At 40.4% G+C, this 21771-nt stretch overlaps 1 protein-coding gene across 2 annotated transcripts in view; it reads left to right on the forward strand.

The window, feature by feature from the left end:
- The window catches only part of RELN (reelin), a 297870-nt gene that overhangs the window by 224053 nt on the left and 52046 nt on the right, over positions 1 to 21771 (forward strand). For both annotated transcript variants that reach the window (XM_037387677.1, XM_037387678.1), the window contains exons 26-36: positions 2599 to 2770; positions 3149 to 3349; positions 5546 to 5781; positions 8082 to 8239; positions 9157 to 9364; positions 14905 to 14981; positions 16514 to 16672; positions 18642 to 18830; positions 19056 to 19329; positions 20741 to 20881; positions 20977 to 21154. In XM_037387677.1, coding sequence (XP_037243574.1) covers positions 2599 to 2770; positions 3149 to 3349; positions 5546 to 5781; positions 8082 to 8239; positions 9157 to 9364; positions 14905 to 14981; positions 16514 to 16672; positions 18642 to 18830; positions 19056 to 19329; positions 20741 to 20881; positions 20977 to 21154 — 1993 coding nt within the window. The remainder of the gene's footprint in view (positions 1 to 2598; positions 2771 to 3148; positions 3350 to 5545; positions 5782 to 8081; positions 8240 to 9156; positions 9365 to 14904; positions 14982 to 16513; positions 16673 to 18641; positions 18831 to 19055; positions 19330 to 20740; positions 20882 to 20976; positions 21155 to 21771) is intronic.

The following is a 21771-nucleotide window of genomic DNA, read 5'->3' on the forward strand; positions in this document are numbered from 1 at the left end:
CAGAACTTACCCAAAAGAGGTATAGAAATCTGCTATTTCCTCTGTCTCTTGTCTCAGATCTAATGAACATCTATAAATGTCACATACAACAAAAACTCCTTTAAAGAAGTATTGAAGGAGACTATATTATGTTCAGCATTTCAAATTTGCTGTAAGAGAGCCTGTCAGTGAAAATTTAAATTGAGTTTGTCTACATAAGTATTAACATGATTTCTATTATCTATAGTTCACATCTTTCTAGATGTAAATAATTTTATCTTCCCATCTTGTCATTTTGCATTGCAATGAGCAATGTTTTCAGAAGGACTTCCGTAACTCAGCAAACTGTCCTTTTCTAAAGGTGATGTAGACACTTGGAAATACAAAATCATTTCACTTTGTTTAGGATAGGGTAGAACAGAACAGAATAGAACAGAATATTTCAGTTGGAGGCGACCTACAGCAATCATCTAGTCCAGCTGCCTGACCAGTTCAGGGCTGACCAAAAGATAAAGCATGTTACTATGGACATTGTCCAAATGCCTCTTCAACACTGACAGGCTTGGGGCATCAACCACCTCCCCAGGAACCCTATCCCAGGGTTTGGCCACCCTCTCAGTAAAGAAATGCTTCCTATTGTCCAACCTAAACTTCACCTGATGCAGCTTTGAACCATTCCCGTGGATCCCAGGGAGAAGCACTCAGCACCTCCTGCTCCACTTCCCCTCCTCAGGAAGCTGTAGAGAGCAACGAGGTCACCTCTCAACCTCCTTTTCTCCAAACTAGACAAGCCCAAAGTCCTTAGCTGCTCCTCACTGGACATGCTTTCCAGCCCTTTCACCAGGTTTGTTGCTCTCCTCTAATGTATTCCAGGATCTTCTGAAATTGTGGGGCCCAGAAATGCACACAGTACTCAAGGCGAGGCCGCACCAATGCTGAATGCAGTGGGATAATCACCACTTTTGACCAGCTGGTTATGCTGTGTTTGATGCACCCCAGGATGTGGTTTGTCCTCTTGGCTGCCAGGGCACACTGCACTGCTGAATTGTACTGAGCCTGCTGTTGACCAGCACCCCCACATCCCTTTCTGTAGAGCTGCTCTTCCAACCACTCCTCTCCCAATTTATTCTTGTGCCTGGCATTACTCCATCCTAAGTGCAGAATCCAACATCTGGACTTGTTAAATTCCATCCCATCAATCGCAGGCCAATGTTCCAAACTGTCTAGATCCCTCTGTAAGGACTCTTGTCCCTCAAAAGAGTCAACAGCACCTCCTAGTTTGGTATCGTCAGCAAATTTGCTAACGGTGCATTCAACTGCTGCATCCAGGTCATTGATAAATATATTGAACAGGACTGCCCCTAGAAATGAACCCTGAGGAACATCACTGGTGACCAGTCACCAGCCAGATGTAGCCCCATTCACCACAACACTTTGAGCTTTGCCTTTCAGCCAGTTCTTCACCCAGCACACCATGAACCCACTCATCCCACAGCTGGACAATTTGTCCATAAGGATGTTAAAATCCAGAAAAAACACCTTCCCTTCATCCACAGGGCAGGTGGTTTAACCTCTACTTCGTCAAAATTACAGGACACATGGAACGAAGAAGCTACATACTGAAACCTTCATCACTGGACTATCCAATACATTGTTTTTAGACAAAACATTTGCCCTTCTGAGTAACCAAGAGTGATGGTCCTTACTGAATATTGATTTGCATAGTTATTTTTCTGGTGCTTCAAAAGTGGTCCAGATCTTACTTTCCAAATCCTTATTTTCCAACATGTACATCTAGGAATCCTCTGGAAAAGAAGGTTCCTTGTAGCTCTAAACAATTTCTTCACATCTCTCTGTCTTAACCAGCAAGCGAAGCAGGGTCCGTGGTACAAAATAACGTGATATAGAGAAAGAGTGCTGGAAGGAATAGATGTATAAATGCATAGATGTGAGATGTCTGAAACAGGACTGAACAAGTAACTGATTATTGTACCTTTTAATGTAGGTGTGATTTAGGTATGAAACTTCAGCTTTTACTTAATGTCATTTTCGTAAAGTGTTTCCTAAGCTGAGCATAAAGCAAACTGAGAAGACCTTAAGTTCTTTTATGAAGATCCATATAGGAAGGCTGAAATATTTTTATCCACAACAGAAAACTCTGCTACATAATCTGTTGCACTGTAAGAGAAGGACGTTTTTGTCTACAAATAGGACCACCCAGCAGAAGACAATGAGAAATTATTTTTGCCAGCATATTTCACTGTTACTTGCTGGCACCAGAAGAATGTTAAGACTTGCTGAACATGAATCAGCTGAACAGTTTAATTGAAAGCTGAAGAGTTCAAATCAGTTCCTTATTGTGGTAGTCAATATAGTAATAAAGAGTAAAAAATAGCCATTGTCTTAAAGAGCTTACATTCTCCACAGACAAGAAGGACAAAGAAAGCTTCTTGGTATGCAGTGTTATAAATAGGTATCCAGATACATAGAAGATTTCTGAGGACTTCTACATGTAAGATAGATACGGGCTTTCCAGCCTCTTTACCCTGTTCAGTGGTATTTCTCCCATCTCTCTACAAACTGTGTTCACTGAAGTTCTGCTGAATTTCTGTTTTTCAGGTTTGTCTATCTTGAGCTGCCAGCTGCAGCCAAGACACCTTGCACCAGGTTTCGCTGGTGGCAGCCCGTGTTTTCAGGAGAAGGATATGATCAGTGGGCCATCGATGACATCATCATTTTGTCAGAGAAGCAGAAGCACATCATTCCCGTTGTTAATCCCACTTTACCCCAGGTAATAAGCAAGAGTAGGCTGTGGGCATCCGCATGAAACAGGAACCATCCTCTCTGTTAGTAGACTTTTCTTTGATATAACTGTCTTTGAAAACATTTGGTGTATTTAAAGAAACAGCTCTAGTGTTCGCAGCTGTGTCTGTCTGTGTGAGAATAACCTGGGCCTTATCACAGAACCATCAGGCTCCTAATCTTTGTGACAGAGGATGTAATCATGTACCTCCTCAAAAAGTCAAGAAAGACATTTTAGAAATCACAATTTTTTGAAAATGACAGAAAATACAGATTGCAAAATATGAAAGCTGATCATTTTGGGAATTATTCTGGAGTCACACTTCAAGGTGATAGTATTTGTTGCTTTCCTTTTCATTTCTAACAGAACTTTTATGAAAAGCCAGCATTTGATTACCCTATGAACCAGCTGAGCGTATGGTTAATGTTGGCCAATGAAGGGATGACCAAAAATGAAAGTTTCTGCTCTGCCACCCCCTCTGCCATGCTCTTTGGTAAATCAGATGGAGACCGGTTTGCAGTGACTCGAGATTTAACTCTGAAGCCTGGATACGTTCTGCAGTTCAAGGTATTCCTTAAACAAAAATCCCTGCAGAATATCAGTAAAACTGCCTTTAGACAATACTTGCAAGATGTCAGTGGGGCCACAGTTCAAAAAAAGGTGATAAATTATACCACTGTGTAAAAAGATGTGAAGAGCACAAGTATGAATGCGTACAGCATAAAATATCATGCTGCTTTCTAGAAGGACAGCCAAAACCTTGGTGCAGGAGAGCTTTTACCCCTCTGGAGAAGTTTTAAAGCTTGTTCTTCAACACATTTCAGAAGTGGGCTGAAGTGACTGTCACTATATTTGAATCAGTACTAGGAAATGGTACTGCACTGTCAAGGGAAAAAAGGATTTATCCCATCTGGGGCTCTGTGACTACAAAAGCTGCCATGTAGTTTGTGTATATTTTTTTTATTTAAAACTATTTAAGGACTTACAAGCTGCTCTGTGCTCCAGTGTCGATTTTTCATATAATTTACTTTTATTGTGTCAACAAATATGGGCTCCAATTATCATTTTCTTTTTTAAACGGCTTACAAAAATTTCGGTGGTCTGACAGTACATCAGAATATGGGCTCCAAAGAGAGTATATTTGCTTTGACAAGCACTTGTTTCTGAACCCTAATCAAAATTTTATTGAGTTTATAATGAAATCCCATTGGTGAATTCTGGAGGTTGGTTGCAATGCAATTTTAATGAGCTCACCACAAATACATGGTCCTTACATAATTGGTGGATACAGACACTGAATAATTTACAAGTGGAATTATTAAAGAGATCAGATGTTTACAGGCAGCTTTTCAAATATAATTCCCACAGTTCTATAAATAGGAAAGTTAGTTAGAAATAATGGGATTTGTAAAATAATCTCATTTCATCTGAAAGTTATGCTAATGAAATGCTATACAAACTGAGGGATTGCAGTACAGTTTCTGAGTCAGTATTGCTTGTAGTTTAAACTGTCTAAAATCCAAAAATACTTCAATATATAAGTACCATTTAGCCTGGAAAAGATGCTATTTGCCTTTTTACCACTTGCCTCTACTTCAGTGACTAAGTCTCCATTTTGCAGGTTTGATGATCAACAGCATTTCAAAAATTGTTTAATCTAAAAAAGCAATACTTAAAAATATTTCATACACCTTTCATCACTGAAACACTTGGCAATGTAAATATACAAAATATATATTATATTTTAATTTATATTTATGTAACTTTATATATGTTTACAATATATATAAAATAAATATACAAAGCATAAACAACGTATCAGAGAACAGTGAGTTCTTCTTCATAAAGTCTATTATTGAAGGCCTGAATTTATACTCCTCTCTTTTTTGGAAAGCTTTTAAACTGGCCTGCACATAAATGTGTCAGTCCTATTTGCATGCTTTAATTTTAAACATATGGTTAAATGGTTTCCTAAGTTTGTCAAATTTCCATTTTAAATAGCTGCCTGGAATCATTTTGCATTGATAAACTCAAAGGCAGTAATTGCCAAAATTATTTCATTTTACATGAATGATTTTTGGTTTACATTTTACATTCTAAATGTAAATTAGGATTTCTCCAGTAGAATTTCTGCAATAAAATAATGAAAACTAATATTTTTCTGATAGCTTGAAAAATGAAACTGAAAACTTCAGCAGTTGATTTTTGTCTTGGTTACATTCTCATTTCACATTTTAGTATGCTTTTTTCTACTTCATGCAATTTTTTCATATTCTGGGGACCCAAACTGTAGCATCAACTCCCAGTCATCATTCCTGCGAGGCCAGTGACTAGGCTGTGGTCAGGGCTTGCAGCCCAAGGCAGGGGGGACCTGTGAGTCAAGCTGATCCTCTGGGCACATTGGGTGGACTGCAGATGGGACGGGTGTCCAAGGATACAGCTCTTCCCACTCCTGGGCATGTAGGTGCCTGCACAGAGTTTGCTGTTTGTGGCCTGCTATGCGCCAGGACATTTGAAAAGTTCTTTGCACATTTTGGTGTGCTGAACCCAGCAATTTTAATGAAGGGAATAATGGGAATTTTTACTGAGAAATGTCATATATGTGTAGGAAACAGACTCCAGGCATCACTGCCAGCACGGTTCAAAGCAAGTATTCAGAGCACTAAGCCTCCCAAACTGAAAAGTCAAAGGTGGTTTGCAGCCAATAAACCAATAACAGCACAGGTTTCTTCAGTTTTTATCTCATGTTCTGCTTTTTTGCAGCTGAACATTGGGTGCACCAACCAATACAGCAGCTCTGCTCCTGTTCTGCTTCAGTACTCACACGATGCTGGGCTGTTCTGGTCACTGGTGAAGGAAGGCTGCTACCCTGCATCTCCAGGCACAAAAGGATGCGAGGGAAGCTCCCGGGAGCTGAGCGAGCCAACTGTGTATCACACAGGAGACTTTGAGGACTGGACAAGAATTACTATTGTTATCCCCAGGTCACTTGCAGCCAGGTACTGTAAACCAGTGATGCCAGTGGTACCTGTGAATTACCTGCCTCTTTTTTGATGCTATGTTAGGAAAAAGTTGCAAGCTCTGAGTAAAAGTGGTGTTAAAAATCCAAAACAGGGAGAAGCCTTCTATTTTAAAGGTGTCAGAATGGTCTATAAAATTAAATTGCAAAGCAAGGAACCCAGAACATTTTAATTTGACATCAGTCTCTTCATTGTGGCGCTGTCTGTCTTTACACGTATCGGTTAGGTCAGAGGCACCATCAAGAGAGTGGTAAGTCATTTGAATCAAATAAGCCATTTGAACAGGATTAATTTTACAGTTACCACGGGGCAAAGAAACCCTAGAAGTGTATTTGAGCTACTGTGTAATGTGCTGTGTCATTGAAGGTGGCCATGACAGCCAAAGTCAAAGGAGGGAGGAATGACAGGTGTGCTCATCTGCGAGCACCATGTCAGCATCAGGTTAATACAGATGAGAAAACAGCAGACAGTGGGAGACGCAAATAAGCCTTGAAATCAGGAGACTTTTCTCAATCTTATTTGGATTTGGCTGAAGTTCCTCACTCCCCTTGTTTGCTGTCTTACGCCATCAGTAAACCACCCTGGTCTGATTTGCTGCCTGCACAGAGCACTGCCAGGGCAGCTGGCAGCCGGTCCCTGAGCCCCTGGCCATCACCCTGTTGCCTCCTGCCTCTCTCCCCTGGGCAGCTGCTCTAGTGCTGCCCCTGGGCTTCAGCCCCATCCTCCTGCTGCAGGCTTCTCATCCTCAAGCACAAATGTTGAGTATGCGGCACAGAGTGTGTGGCATACTGTGTAGCAGGGGAGCCAGTGCCTTTGCCGCAAGGAGTTGAAATAGCAGCATGTACCGTAACAAGTTTGTCTTTTCTTCAGTAATTAGCCAATAAAAGCAGGTGCCAAATTGCACAGATCTGACACCAGCTGATTTGATTTACCCAAAACAAGCAGTGCAGAATCAATAGCAGCAATCTGTTTGGCATTATGTTCAGTAATGTGATCAGGAATAAGAGGCTTATGCTAATACATTAAAAATGTAAGTATTGCAAGTACGATGAGGGTCTCGGCATGTTGGAAACTAAATTCATTGTGGGTCACTTTGGAAATCATGGTTCCTGGGTTATCCGGAGAGCATCCCATTTCGTCAGTTGGTACAGAGCACTAGCACAATGACCACCTACCTACCAAAACCCAGTGCACAGCAGAAAAAAAGCAAAAGGTTGATTATATTTTAGGCTGAGTAGCAAGGAGGATCGTAGTTAATCCATTGGATTGGCTATGAGATTTTAAATCTGTTCCCCTCTCTGGAGCTCCCATAGAATCATTCAGCTAAAAGTTAAAGACTGACAATTAATAATAAAAAAAATTTTTTTTCAACAAATTTCCTATGCAGCGGGTCACCTGGAGTAACTTAGTGTAGGCTCACCAAAGCCTCTGGAGCAGTTTCAGTTATACAAGTTAAGGATTAGATCACTCTTTTCCAGGAATTTCATGTTGTCATCCAAGAACAAAAACTTAGTATTTCTGTCCACATGTAGGACATCGGGGAAGTTTAGATTGGATATTAGGAAAAATTTCTTCACAGAAAGGGTGGTCAAGCATTGGAACAGTCTGCCCAGGGAGGTGGTGGAATCACCATCCCTGGAGGTATTTAAAAAACACATAGATGCAGTACTTAGGGACATGGTTTAGTGATGGACTTGACAATCCTGGGTTAACGCTTGGACTTGGTGATCTTAAAGGTCTTTTCCAACCTGAATGATGATATGATTCTATGTTATTTGCCATTATTTTCAGAAAGAGGATTATTTTTCTCATATCCAAATTATTTGAAAGTTTTTTACTCAAAATTACACAGTCCCATAACAAACTCTGCATCACTGCCATTACTGAGTTCCTTTCCTAAGTACTGTAAGAAATGGAATTCTGAGATTTTAATATGTAATTAGCAGTTCAAGTTGAACTGAGTAGTGAAAGGCATATTCGGACTCGCATGTAATCTTTCACTGCTGTTGATAAAACCATGTATCCATTCTTTGCATCACAATGGTGGATTGGGCCAGAGAAATAGAGGAAGTTAAAATACATTAAAAAAATCTGGAAAAAATATCATTAAGTAAAACTGCACAAAATGTAGGTTGTCAGAAATCTTTTCCAGGCATCCATTCACATCTTATTTGCAAATGGTTAATTTAGGAAAAGGTCCTTTTAATCTTAAACATGTAGCAGTAGATAGTGAAGCAGGCAATAGTAACACTGTGTCCTTCGCTGTTGTTTCTCTGCAGTAAGACTCGATTCCGCTGGATCCAGGAGAGCAGCTCCCACAAGAGTGTGCCTCCTTTTGGCTTAGACGGCGTTTACATTTCTGAGCCTTGCCCCAACTACTGCAATGGTCACGGGGACTGTGTCTCAGGGGTCTGCTTCTGTGACCTGGGCTACACAGGTAAGACAGCCCTTTTCAGGTGGGATTCCAGTAAGCATTGGCTGAGCTAAAGCTGTAAATTTAGCATCTTGTTTTTCCACTCCAGTATTCCATAAAAATATACAATGACATAAATTTCATGGGCTGCCAGCAAGAATCTTTTCATTTTGTTAAATAAAATTCAGCACAGGCAAAACAGAGCAGCTGAAGGCAGTGGACACTGGTGATATTTCTGGCAACCACAATCTTTGAACATCACCATCTGTATGAATGGGAAGGGACTAGCGATAAAAGAGAAAACAAAATAAAATGCTATAAACTAAAAAGTCTGCTTAAAAGCCTTTGGATCATCTTCAAAAGAATTGCTGCTGTTTTTGAGTCCCCTGGCCATCAGATGGCATGGTACCAGGAGGGAACATATGTTCTGACAGGCCCTTCTGCGGAAAATTCTGCTCACTTGTGGTTTCAGGGGCTTTTATGCTGAAATACAGAAAAAAAAAAACCTCAACAAAACCCAAAAAATACAGTTAAAAAAAACAGTGATTGACGCAACCAGTTGCACACTGTACTCTTTTTCAACCCTCTATACCAACAAAGCAACAAACTAACATCTTTTCTTCAATTTGTTTTAAAATGGAATAAAAGGTATTTTTCTGTTTATATAAAATGCCTTATCAACATAAAGTGTGGCTGCTTTTCACCTAGTGAAGTAAATGATCTTAGAGTTTAGAGGAAGAGGGCTTATTCTGCTTACAAAAATTTGTGAAGTGGGTTTAAAAAGGTACAATCCTATTGTCAGGGCATTTTCTTAGAAAAGCCTGGTACTTTCTCATATCTGGATGCAACAGAACCATCTGCCAACATACTGCATCTGACCTTTACTCTCTTCAGCACAGTTTCACCAAAGCGTCTCCCGTATTTTCTTTTTTTTCTTGAAGCATCGCACGGAACCTGTGTGTCTAACGTGCCTAATCACAGTGAGATGTTCGACAGGTTTGAGAGGAAGCTAAGCCCTCTCTGGTACAAGATAACAGGAGGTCAGGTTGGGACAGGCTGTGGAGTGCTCAGCGATGGAAGAGCTCTGTACTTCAATGGACCTGGCAAAAGGGAGGCAAGAACTGTTCCGCTGGACACCACAAATATCAGGTGAATCCTCAGTGCTGCTCCCAACAATTCTCTGTGTATTCATGTTGTCTCCTCTTCACTATTACAAGTGTAGATGTGAGAAGGTGGGAAATGTTTTTATGGTTTGCAACCTGTACAAGAAATCTTAAAGACAGAGAAATTACTTTTTTGTTCATTCTGGTGTACTATTACCTTTTCTTGAGAGAGAATACTTAGGTTAGAAACAGCTTAGGCTGGAATAGCGGCATAAAAAAAAATGAACTCTTTATCATCTGAGAAGATGGTTTGCATTGTATTCTAGATGGATGGGCAGAAGGCACAGTCTTAAGACTGCATAAGACATATGACTGCCCATAGCTGGACAGAAAAACTCCCTGACTGTGTTGGATTGCAGGCATGGCAATGGCATAGCAGTGAGCTGTTGTTTACTTGCCAGATGTGAATTAGTCCAATTATCAGAAGTAACAAAAAGGAATGTGAATTGTTTCTGTGTAGCCAAGAGGTTAACAAGCCTTCACCTCTCTCCCTGCTACCACAGAATCCCGCTCCACTGGTAGCAATTACCCTTTTTCTCTCAAATTGTCTAATTGATTCATGTAATCAAGATAACCAAAGGGCTGTTAATTATAACCATTATTTAGCCTGCAGTTTGCTACTGCTTTGTCCAGTCTCATGAGGGATCATGCACCTGAAACCTTGCCCACCCTACAATTATATCAGTTAGCTTAATAAAAGATATTTCTCCTGACAGAGGCTGCTCCAAGAGTAATGCCATGATTTGCTGCATTATTTAATTTGTGGGATCACTCAGCAAAGATTGGCCAGAAGTTACTGCTACCCTTCTCCAGCTCTGGCAAGTGGTGCTCCTCAGGGCAGTGTGGGTGCTGTGGGTTTGGGGACATCCTCAGCTGCTCTCCATCACTGAGCGGCACAGCACCAGCTGCCTTTCCTCTGCCCCCTGCATGTCTGATAAATATGTTGATTAATTATATAATCATGTAAACTACTTAATAATTAAATTCATTGTTTGACAAATACACTTTGGACACGTACATGTGTGCACTGGAACTCTGGGAAGATCTGAGCACTTCTGTTCCACCATCTTTTAAAATCTTGTGTTATTAATCCTGTGAGGCATAATATGGGAAGTAACCACATGATCTAGAAGTCTATATTCAAAGAGTATTTTTGACCTATTCCTTCTTTCCTGGAGAAATCTTTTTATAAAAGAAAAGGATTTTCTTTAGCTTTAAGATTACCTTGAAACCACTTTTAATGCCAGATATTCATATTTATAGCTTTCTATTTTTATAGTGTTTGAGCCATTCTAAAAGGCAGGAAAAGTTTTAAAATACTGAGCAATGCTCTTTCTTGACTTTTTAAATCTATCACTGCTGCTGTTTTGCACAAGAACATGGTCATCTGGTGTCTTATAACTGCCCCAAGAATGTAAATGGCCAAAGGGACACCTGGCAAGAGCAACCAAGACCCCTCTCCCAAGCAAGTGCTTACTGTGCGAACTGCTCTCCTGCTGTGACTGATCATTTTGTCAAAACAAATCAGCATTAAAATATTTTTATAAGCAGCACAGTGAGCAGTTTAAATTCCTTGAACAATTCAAGCTTGAAGCCACATCCCTGGGCTGTTTCCTAGAGAGAGCAAACACACTGGTCATCTCCACAAATAGGACTAACATAGATTTTTTGGTTTCTTGAGCCACATGTGTGCTCAAGGTGTAGTACCCACCCCATGCCACTTGACCAGAACCTGGACACCTTAGACTACAGCAATTACCCCAGGCTGTTATTATGTTCAAAAGAGAAAATAACTGCTTCAAAAGGGCAATGCAACTAACTCATCCTAAAATAGGGTCTAGCAAAGGCCAGTGCTTTGTCTTCTGGAAGTATGTATTTTTTTCATTAATTATAAGACAATCTGAGTTGGCCATGTAAAATGTAAATATTCAGCTTTGGCCACCTTGTTTAGAACAGGTGCACCCCACTTCAGTGTTTGAGACCATCTGTAACATTAACTGAGTCTTTTTTTGCTAGAAGCAAAGGCAGACTAAGTTTATGAGAGTACGAGGGGTTAACTGAAAGACCCATACCCTAAATTGAAAATAATTCCTCAGCATAGAAGTATTTTTTTGTTACTGGAGCTAAAATTGATGTCACTTGAAAGAGGAGATTAGACAGAAGCACTTTCCCATTTTGGTATTACTTTTTGCATTCACTAATGCCTTGCATAGAATTTGGTTATCTTATTAGGGGTCATCTTAGCCCCTGCAGAGTTATCTTTTATTTTGGGGGGCGGAACGGTGGGGGATTTTGGTGACTGAGTAAACAGCAGGAAAATATGCCTTAAAAGACATACCATTAGATATGTGGATTGAGGGTTGTGAATAGGGAGGCTGAAACTCCTGCAGTAGATTTTTAAGCTTCTTATTTTTCAGGTTAATAGTGTTTTCCCAGACCATTTTAGATCTTGTTTCATTAAATCAGGCATGAAAGAGCAAAAAATTGAAAAATATTGCAAGACATTACAGTTTTATTTTCATTCTGAATTCTTGCAGATCTACCTATGCATATTCCCTATCACCTTGTTTCAGCTACAGATTTTGAATATAAAGTGTAAATTTTATGTGAGGAATATAAAGAATTTTTGGGGTTTTTTGTAAGAAGTACAAAGACACTTTTCCCCTTCACCCATCTCTTCCCAGGGTCCATGGGGGCTCGGTGCTCCCAGTTCACTATGCTCCAAAGAGGTTGAGATTTGCCAGCCTGAGGTGCGTGGTGCCGCTCAGGGAAGCAGCCCAACAGGGCACCGGCAAACTCGGGTGTCATGCCAAGAGCATTTAAGACTAAAGCTTGCTGTCTGAAGCCAATGTTCGTAAACAAGGACTTGATGATTAGTGTATACATTAAGTGCTACCATAATCTTAGATTTGTTTGTCCTATGGTGTCCTTACTCATTTATATGGTTGACTACGTTTTTTTCACAGACATTAGGAGCATGTCCCATAGCACTAAGAGAACTGTAAGTGTCAAAATTCACTTCACCCAGACCATTTTTTGCCCTGCACTTCAGAGCCCCCCTGGAGTCTCTCCATCCCTTCCCTTTTGCATGGCCCGATGTGCCAAAGGCACCATTTCACCAGCAGTATTTCCATTCTTCTGACTGACAATAAGATACCTGGATGCATTTTGGTTACTGATGAGCTACTGCCTCCCGTTTTGATGGCCTGTCCCTTATGACACTCTTTACTATCTGTTCAGTGAGACCATTTGCACACAGTGCCTACCTGGCAGCTAGATAAAAACCAGGGAATATATGTATTTTTTTCCAAGTAATGACATCTGGCTTGTTAGCTGACTTGGCTCCCATCTGTGTTACAGACTCCCTTGCTAATGACTGTGCAACCATCCCAGAGAGGTGTTCTGGGTCAAACACAGATCAGATGGGCTGATTCACCCTTCTGCAGAAAGGGGATTTTTTTGTCTTTTGGTTTTGTTTTTTACTGGTCTTTACATTTGGCAAACATAAAACAGAATTTCATTGTAGGACTGTAAATCTTTCCACCTCTGAGACCGCTGTCTGGTGGTTTATTGCCTGAACTCAGAGCTGCAGCAGTCCTATTGTTATAGGACCTACCTGGCTAAATAGTGTGATACTGTGAGCCTGTCTGCTCTTGAGCTATCCATGGGGTTATATTATAAATGAGACTCATGAGTATATTCTGGCTTGTCCTAATCCCTACAGATATACGAAACATCTCAGACAGGAGATACCAATTTTGGTAACAGAACTGAAGTGTGACTGGATTTAGAATCCGAAGAGGATCATGACATTATGTATGTAGCAGTGGGTGAAGGAAACTGGAGTCCTGTCTGCATCATACTGGCTCTGACTGTAGTTCTGTGGCTAGTCTGTGATTTTATTGTCACTACAAATTAGGGCCAAATCCCTTAAAAGGAAAAGAGTTATCCTTGTGGGGAGTTATTGGAGTGACAAATCAAGCTTTGATTCTTCACACAGACACAAATTCACCTCAAAATCAGTATTTAAAATAAAGAGGTTATCTACAAGAAATAGAATGAATGAAGCCTAGTTTCCTGTAGTTTTGTGTTCTTTTTTTTGCCCACAACACCTGTTTGGCAATAACCCCACCTCACCCTGTGTGGTCCCTGAGGACACTGCCAGCACAAGGGACAAGCAAGTTGCTTCCCAAAAACATCACATCAGCAAGTACTCCAATAGTCGTAAGACAACAGGCAGGCATCATCCTAAGTCAAAAACTGGCTAGGAAACAAGAATGGCCTCACCAGCTTCCAGCATGTAAAAGCCCATCGTGGGGAGGAGTCCAGGTTCCCTGTCTGTTCAGGCACTGGTTTTGGTGTGCAATGCCAACAACCTGTGAAGAAGGCGTAGATCAGGGCACAATGGCATTCTCCACCATCTCAATGCTCGTTACATTAGTTATGACCTGATAAGACTCAGATGAATGTCGGAGACGTGCAATGAAATTTGGTGAGTGAGCAGCAGGACATGAATTGAAATTAGTTGCTGTTTCACATAACGCAGTAGTGCGCATCTAAGAGGAAGTGTAAGCTATTCTTAGTTTGACACCGCAGACACAGAGTCACAATTAAAAATATCTGTTCAGCAAGGATACCAGGGCATCGCTGCAGATTGGGGGAAAAATGTTTTGGAGCACAAGGATGAGTTAATTACTAATTCAAATATAGCTAAATAGGGATTTTCCAGGGTAATCCAAAGTCAATAAAATCAGCAACACTGTCTCAAAGGGATGTTGTGGCTTTAGAAGGGTTGCAAAAAATGGTTTTGGGAAAAATTGAGGACATGGGAAAACTTTCATGCAGAGAGACAGATGGAAATGTTGCTATGGCATACAGTAGAAAAGAAGAGAAAGTAGGAAAGTGGTAAAAGCGCTGGCTACAGGGAATGTTGCAAGAAAGGCACATAAGGAATATTTTTTCCCCTGTCTTGTGACACAAGAACAAGAGGATATTCAAAGAGATCAAAATATATAAGTTAAAAATCAAAGGCTTTACTTCACAAAGTGTCCCATGAATGCTTTTCACCGAAAATTGTTTGCATCAAGAATTTAAGGACCAAAAAGGGATTGGTCGTTTATTGAGGATATAATAATTTTGTTAAAACTCCAATACAGTATTTTAAAGCTTAAACAAATTTCTAGTTACAAGAGGCCAAGGTAAGATCTGATGTAAGGAACAGAGTTGCCTGCTTTGGAGATTTTGCACCATTGTGTGAAAGAAGGAACTGTGAAATTCTGCTGCTTGGTCCAACAATACATTTATTAGGCAAAGGATCAATAAACCACATCATCTTCTTCTGTCTTGGGTCCTCCACAGTTTACTATGGCCATGCTTGATTTCACTGGGAACATTACCTGGTCAATAAGCCTGGAATAATGACCTAACTGAAAATGCCACATTAGTTAAGAGAGGAGAGTTATCCTGACTGATCTTGTGCTATCAGAAGATAATTACACTTCTCTTCTGTCCTGATTTTTTTAACAGGCTAGTTCAATTTTATGTACAAATTGGAAGCAAGGCTGTTGGTAATTCCTGCAACAGACCAAGAGCCAGGAATGAAGGTAAAGCCCCTTTTCTTTATAATAAGTTTTTTGTATTTTGGGTCTTCTACAGTGTTTTTACCTTTTACTGCCTTTACAAAATCCAAAAAAAATCTTCTATTTTTAATGTAAATCAATTACATCTTCACTTTTCACAAGTGGTGCAGGAAACTATTTACTTTTGTTCCCCATTTTCATTTATACTTATTTCCACCAAATGTAATGGTGGTCTATCAGTAAGAGTAACTGCTGGAGATGTGAGGGTTTAAGAAAGACAACATTTACAAGATGAGGTGCAGTAGCTTTTATTATACTACTTGATAGTATTGGAAAGCAGCTAAATTTACAAGTACACAGGACTTTCTTCAGGTTTGAAATAAGAGGAATAAAATTCAAGTTCAGAATAAATTGGGCAACCTCCGTATCTGACCTGAAGAAGGGGTTTGTGCCTGAAAACTTGTTCAGCTTCTCAACTACACCAGTGGGTCTAATAAAAGATTGCCTTCCAACCCAAGTTCATGCATGGTTTACCTGAAATGCAAAATTATAAAGCTGCAGCTGCAAATGTATTTAGTCTAAAGACATTAATCTCTTGCAGCTGTCTCCTTTCTTATTTTACACACATGCTTCGAGTTATTGGGGGGCAAGGCGGGGGGGGGGCTTATATTTGTGTTTGGGAAGGTTCAGCAGAGTTTTGGGAGCAGATTCCCCATGTAAAGTGATCTAGTTGCATGAAGACAGACCATTGGCATCTGGTAGATGAGAAGACGACGTTTTCCTCTCACTATGAATCATTTAACATCACTGGACTGTTTCCTGATGTATAGCATTTACATTGATAGTGACTCACAACTGTCATCTTTCAGCACAGATTATACTGAAGGTTTGATTCTCCTTTCATTTGCACCAGTATAAAGATACAAGAAAATCCATTATCTTTTAATATAGTCCAGTGTAAATGAGTTTTTAAGAGAAGAAATATATATAAGTAATTCTTTCTTATATTATCCCCTTTGATGAGCTCATAAGAGGCTACACAAATCTGCTGTGTCCTAGTATTTGCCATACTGTGTGTTAGATACAAAGTCTATCTCAAGTTATCTAAAATTTTTAAGGATGCTGTGAGCTTGCATAGGTAGCATGAGCATTGTGAACTACCTATACTGTGAGCCCAGCTATCAGAATTACAACTTAGTGTCCCACACAAACTGCAAGGATACCCGACAATACTGACTACATGAAGAAAGTCACATTATTCCTGTTGTTTCTGTGGTACAATCATTAGTTTTACGGAAGTTGTAAAAGATATGATCCTTTGAGTTTGCTGAAGACAGGCAAGATAACATGTGGCAGCTGGTGAGCCCACGTCACCTTTGCAGTAGGACTTTGTCCACAAAATGCTCCCGTACCATGAGATGCCAAAAGGGCAGGGGAGATGCCAAAAGTGCCACATGCACTGGATGGGGGCTGGCAGCTCCTGAGTACAGGCTAAAGAGTTGCCCCCTTTTGCTCTGTACAGTCTGACTAACTGTTTTTCTTAATTTTAAATGTAGGTCTTGTTGTTCAATACACAAATGACAACGGGATCACCTGGCATTTGCTGCGAGAGCTGGACTTCATGTCATACCTGGAACCCCAGGTTGTTTCGATAGACTTACCTCGGGAGGCCAAAACCCCCGCCACCGCTTTCCGCTGGTGGCAGCCACAGCACGGTAAGCAACTCCATCCTAAAAAATTCACCAAGCAGCTTTACACAGCCCACATTCCAATGCTTCTCAGTATGGACATGCTCTGCAGAAACCTCAGCTTACCAAAAGTACAGTACGGTGAACAGCTGGGTGCTGTAAGAGCGTATTTAGGCTCTCCTCAGTCACTGCAGATGTGATTTGCTTTTATAGCACCGAGTGGAATAGTGGGCTTAAGAGTAGAATTGTTTAAGAGCCAAGTTTAAACCAAAGATGCTGAGAGGGGAGGAGAAAAGAATATTACACAGTAAAGCCTAAATAAGATTAGAGGATTTACCTGAGTATAGAGTGACCTGGGATGTCAAATGGCTTACACATTCTATCTCATTTTTTCTCTGTTTTGGAAGAGGAGGCATAACTTGGCCTTGAATCTGCCTACCTGGTGGCTTCCATCTCACTATTTTGATATCTCCACACTCCAAAACAGGACCCCCATCCCCTGCCATTTCTGATGTCCCAGTGTCCTGCTCCCCTGCCTTCTGCTGCACCTGCAAAGCCCCTTCAGCCACTTCCCACTTCCTCAGCTGAAAGTAAAACCCTGACGCTGACTGATACCTAAAGCCGCTGTGAGAGCTCCCACCTTGCATGGGGGCACGTTACCACTATTAAAAATGTCCTGATTAAGTGTCTTGCCTTTGTGCAAGGCAGCAGCTCCTGGATTCCTGCATGAAATATAAGGTGATATAGCAAATATAGCAAAGTACATTTTAACAGCAATTCCCTGGGTAGAAAAGCACACAGCTTACATTCAGGTAATTACGGTATGCAGCATCTTTGATACCATTTATCATTTTGATGGCTGTTTCTTATTCGTACACTTTCTTACAATGTATATGCTGGAGTTAATTGTCCTCACTAAGCAAAAGAGTAGACAAAGCAAGAAGGATGTGATTTAGCTAAGATGCCAGCTCATTTGGGAAAACTGATGAGCAGCAGCTGCTGCACCACAGACCATCATTCTGCCACAATCATCTGCACTGGTGACTGGTGCAATACCAGACTGGTTGCTCCCTACCTGTGTCCTGCCCCATGGCAGCTTGCTCTTGGGGCACCTGGATGACCTCTGTCCCTGCTGAGAGTGTTCACTCTAAGGCTACCCAATGGCAGTCCTGTGGCTCCCGGTAAGAGGGAGAGTTTATAACTGGAGGTTGAAATACCACTTTCCATACCAGCACCCGTAGGTGACAGCCACTCCTCATTACGGATATTAGCTCCTTCATAGATTGTTTTCATCTACCATAACTCAATGCAGAGCGGCCCTATCAGCCATGACCCACATTCCTCATAGTAGCAAGACAAAAGCCCTGGCACATCACTATGAGCTCACAATTTATTGTCAAGACTTTACCTCTCCTGTGAGGGCAGTGACTACAGTATGATGGCATTTTCAACATGCCAGTAGAAAGCTGAATTGAAATGAAGGAGAAATGTCTGAAGATGATATTGAACTGAGATGCCTGTAGGCTGGAAAGCAATACAAGAGAGTTTTACAGGAAGGAGAAGGTGAAGAGCACTTCTGTGATTATCATTATATCAACAGCCTTCAGCATTTCCCTTTGTCTACTATCCTCTTCCATACAAAAGGTACTTTGGGAACTAGAGAGATGTTTTTCTGATTTAGCTATGGGAAATGGCAGGAAGGTTGTAACCCATGAAATGAAAATCCCCAAAGAGGGACTCGGGGAGTATCTCATTCAAATACAGGGAGAGCATACTATGATGAAGGCACTGAAGCTTGAGAAACGAAAAAAATACCTGTGTTTATCTAAAGCAGAAACACACTCTAGAGTCCAGGTTCATCCTTGAGCAATGTTTTAGTCTTGTTCAACAGTGCTCATCTACATGACCGAGCACTGCTCACTGGGTGAACGCAGCGTACGGACATAAAAAATAACGTACAAGGATTCCACTAAACTGTCCGTTCTGCTTTTTATAGGGAAGCATTCGGCTCAGTGGGCTTTGGACGATGTCCTAATAGGTATGAATGACAGCTCTCAGACTGGTTTCCAGGATAAATTTGATGGAACTGTGGATTTACAAGCAAGCTGGTACAGAATACAAGGAGGTCAAGTAGACATCGACTGCCTGTCTATGGATACAGCTCTGATGTTCAATGAAAACATTGGTATGTGTCACCAAACATTACTACATTTGTATGAGTCTATTTTATAAATCAGTTATGGGTCAAGTTTTTACAAGATGGGAGGTATAGATAAATTCAGGTATATAGTAATATGCAGGGAAAAGAAGAAGGAAAATAGTTAAAATACAGATAATTAATTTGAATGACAGTACTGAAAGCATAAGTGTAAGTTATACCTTTTTTAATTGATTTTCTCTCTTTCCTTAGGAAAACCTCGTTATGCTGAGACTTGGGACTTCCATGTATCAGCCTCTTCTTTCTTGCAGTTTGAGCTGAGCATGGGTTGCAGCAAGCCATACAGCAATTCCCATAGCATTCACTTGCAGTATTCTTTAAACAATGGGAGAGACTGGCACCTGGTGACAGAGGAGTGTGTCCCTCCAACCATCGGCTGTCAGCACTACACTGAGAGCTCCATCTACACTTCAGAAAGATTCCAAAACTGGAAGAGAATTACGGTCTATCTCCCACCCCCAACCAAGTGAGCACTGCTTTTCTGGCTGTTTAGCATGATAAAGATTTTGCTGATCTAATTTGAGCAAACATCTCTCAGCTTGGGAATTTTCTGCATGTCTTTTAAATTATTAAATGTGTGTTGTCACGCCATCAGAATTTTAAATTTCACTTCAAAACACTTCATCAGATATAATGTGAACTGCAGGAACTTAAGGAAGTAACAACTTTGAATGAGTGAATTCTTAAGCCTTGCCTATAATCTATGATGGCAAGAACAGGAACGCTAAACCAAGCTTTTCTAACATTTACCCAGTAAGAAGCAAAAATTAATGCCCTGACCCATCCTTTCATATAAAATTATTTTCTATGATTGCATCTAACTTGTCACCCAACATTTAGGCATGTTAGTCATGGCATTCAGCAAGTCAAAACACATGTTACTAGATGTGTCACCTCCACCCTTTTGACCAGGAGGAGAGTTCTGCCTGCCTCATAGTGTTATCACATGGTTGTAAATGGATGTGGCAGATGTGCTGGCATCTGTTTCTGAATAAAACCATGCTCTAGTTTAGAAATAACAGATTATGATATTGCTTACCATTATTCTGGATAGTTCTGTAATTCTTCAAAGCGCCCTACACATTACCTCTGTAAATTTCACCAGTCAGAAAATATGGTGGTAAAAATGGACACACAGTAGATGAACTGGGACAGGGGTTCACATCTTGGTTTCTAATTCCATAGTATCCTCCAAAGGACCATACATCTTCTTCCAAAGAATCTTCCTCACAAATACAATGATATCCTGATCCTATCAAAGTCTGAGGGCAATCCTCTGTGTGCTGTCCACAACACATTTCCTGCCTGAACAAATGGAAGATGATCTAACCCACAGCATTGTGATAGATTATTTTTTTCCAGAATACTTTCCTCATCTGAGGATTACAAGGCAGTCAGCAAACACAGCAGTGTGTATGCATGTGCATGTTTGTACATATATATTCATACATTGTTATGTGTGTATATGTGTAATCATTGTTTTTTCTTTACACAACACTTAGTATAAATTAACTTTCCTTCTTACTTTATTGAAGCAATTATATTCTTTTAGCTCTTAGCAACACATGGAGCTGTCAAATGCTAATGTAGCCAATAGTTTCTGCTCAACCACTTTGTTGACTGGCAAGAGTTGCAGCAATGTTCATTCTTGGTTTTCACGTACGGCACCTTCCTTTAGAGTCTGCTGGAATTTTGCCTAAAAACTAACCTGAGAAATTGAAACTTCCAGTTTCAACTGGAATCTTTTCCAAATACTGGGAGTCATGCTTATTAATATGCTTTTCCTCTCCTGAAGTCTATGAGATTTTCTTTACTATTTAGCACTTTGTGGAGCAGACATTCTGGATCCTGAAATACATGCGCTCTTTTTTTTCTAGCTCCCCCAGAACACGGTTCAGATGGATTCAGTACAACTATGCTTCTGGTGTTGATTCTTGGGCTATTGATAATGTGGTCCTGGCTACAGGGTGCCCTTGGATGTGCTCAGGCCATGGCATCTGTGATGCAGGTCACTGTGTGTAAGTAGCAACCTGCTTAACCTGCTTCATAGAAAGTATGTTATGTTTTATTTAGGCCAGATGGATAACACCTTTTCCTTCCAATTTGTTGCTAGGTGTGACAGAGGCTTTGGTGGTCCGTACTGTGTCCCTGTCATTCCTCTGCCGTCTGTACTGAAGGATGATTTCAATGGTAACTTGCATCCAGACCTTTGGCCTGAGGTCTATGGTGCTGAGAGGGGAAACCTGAATGGTGACACCATCAAGTCTGGAACAGCTCTCATTTTTAAAGGGGTCAGACATTATTTACATTGACAAAATGAATAAAACCCAGTAGAGTTAAGAACAGAAAGTAATTTTTTTGTTGTTTCCCCACATATGTTCATATCAGTCTTTAGGCTAGAATTTGAAATTTTAATTTTTCTTGTCTTTTCCTGCCCTGCTTATGCACCATGTTTGTCACAGTTGTTTTCTTATGAAAACATGGGTTTCATCTGTTTGTTGGCTATTGCTTTCATTTGTGGTATAAATTCCTCCTTAACCACCAAAGGAAAAGAAAGAAATTTTGTTGCTGAAATTCTTGAGGCCAGGTGAGTGATTTGGAAATATGATACACATTACAATCAGTTGGGTTTACATCTTGAAATCCCCTATCTTTTGAGTATTTTGAATAATGCAAATTAGTCAGCACTGTCGTCTATGTAATCAATGTTTATGTAGTTAGCCTGTGTTTTACTTAAATCTATCATTTTTGAAGTTTTCTAGCTCTTTAAGGATTTTTTTTGTTAATTACAGGTTTTAAAAGGCCAGGAAATATCCTATTTTCTGAACTTCTCAGTTCTTCAACAAAACACATAATAGAAATACTATTGTTCACATAAGCACACAAATTTTAAGCTCACACAGGAGTC

The sequence above is a fragment of the Falco rusticolus genome, chromosome 5 (assembly GCF_015220075.1).
Source record: "Falco rusticolus isolate bFalRus1 chromosome 5, bFalRus1.pri, whole genome shotgun sequence".
In the NCBI taxonomy this organism is placed as follows: domain Eukaryota; kingdom Metazoa; phylum Chordata; class Aves; order Falconiformes; family Falconidae; genus Falco; species Falco rusticolus.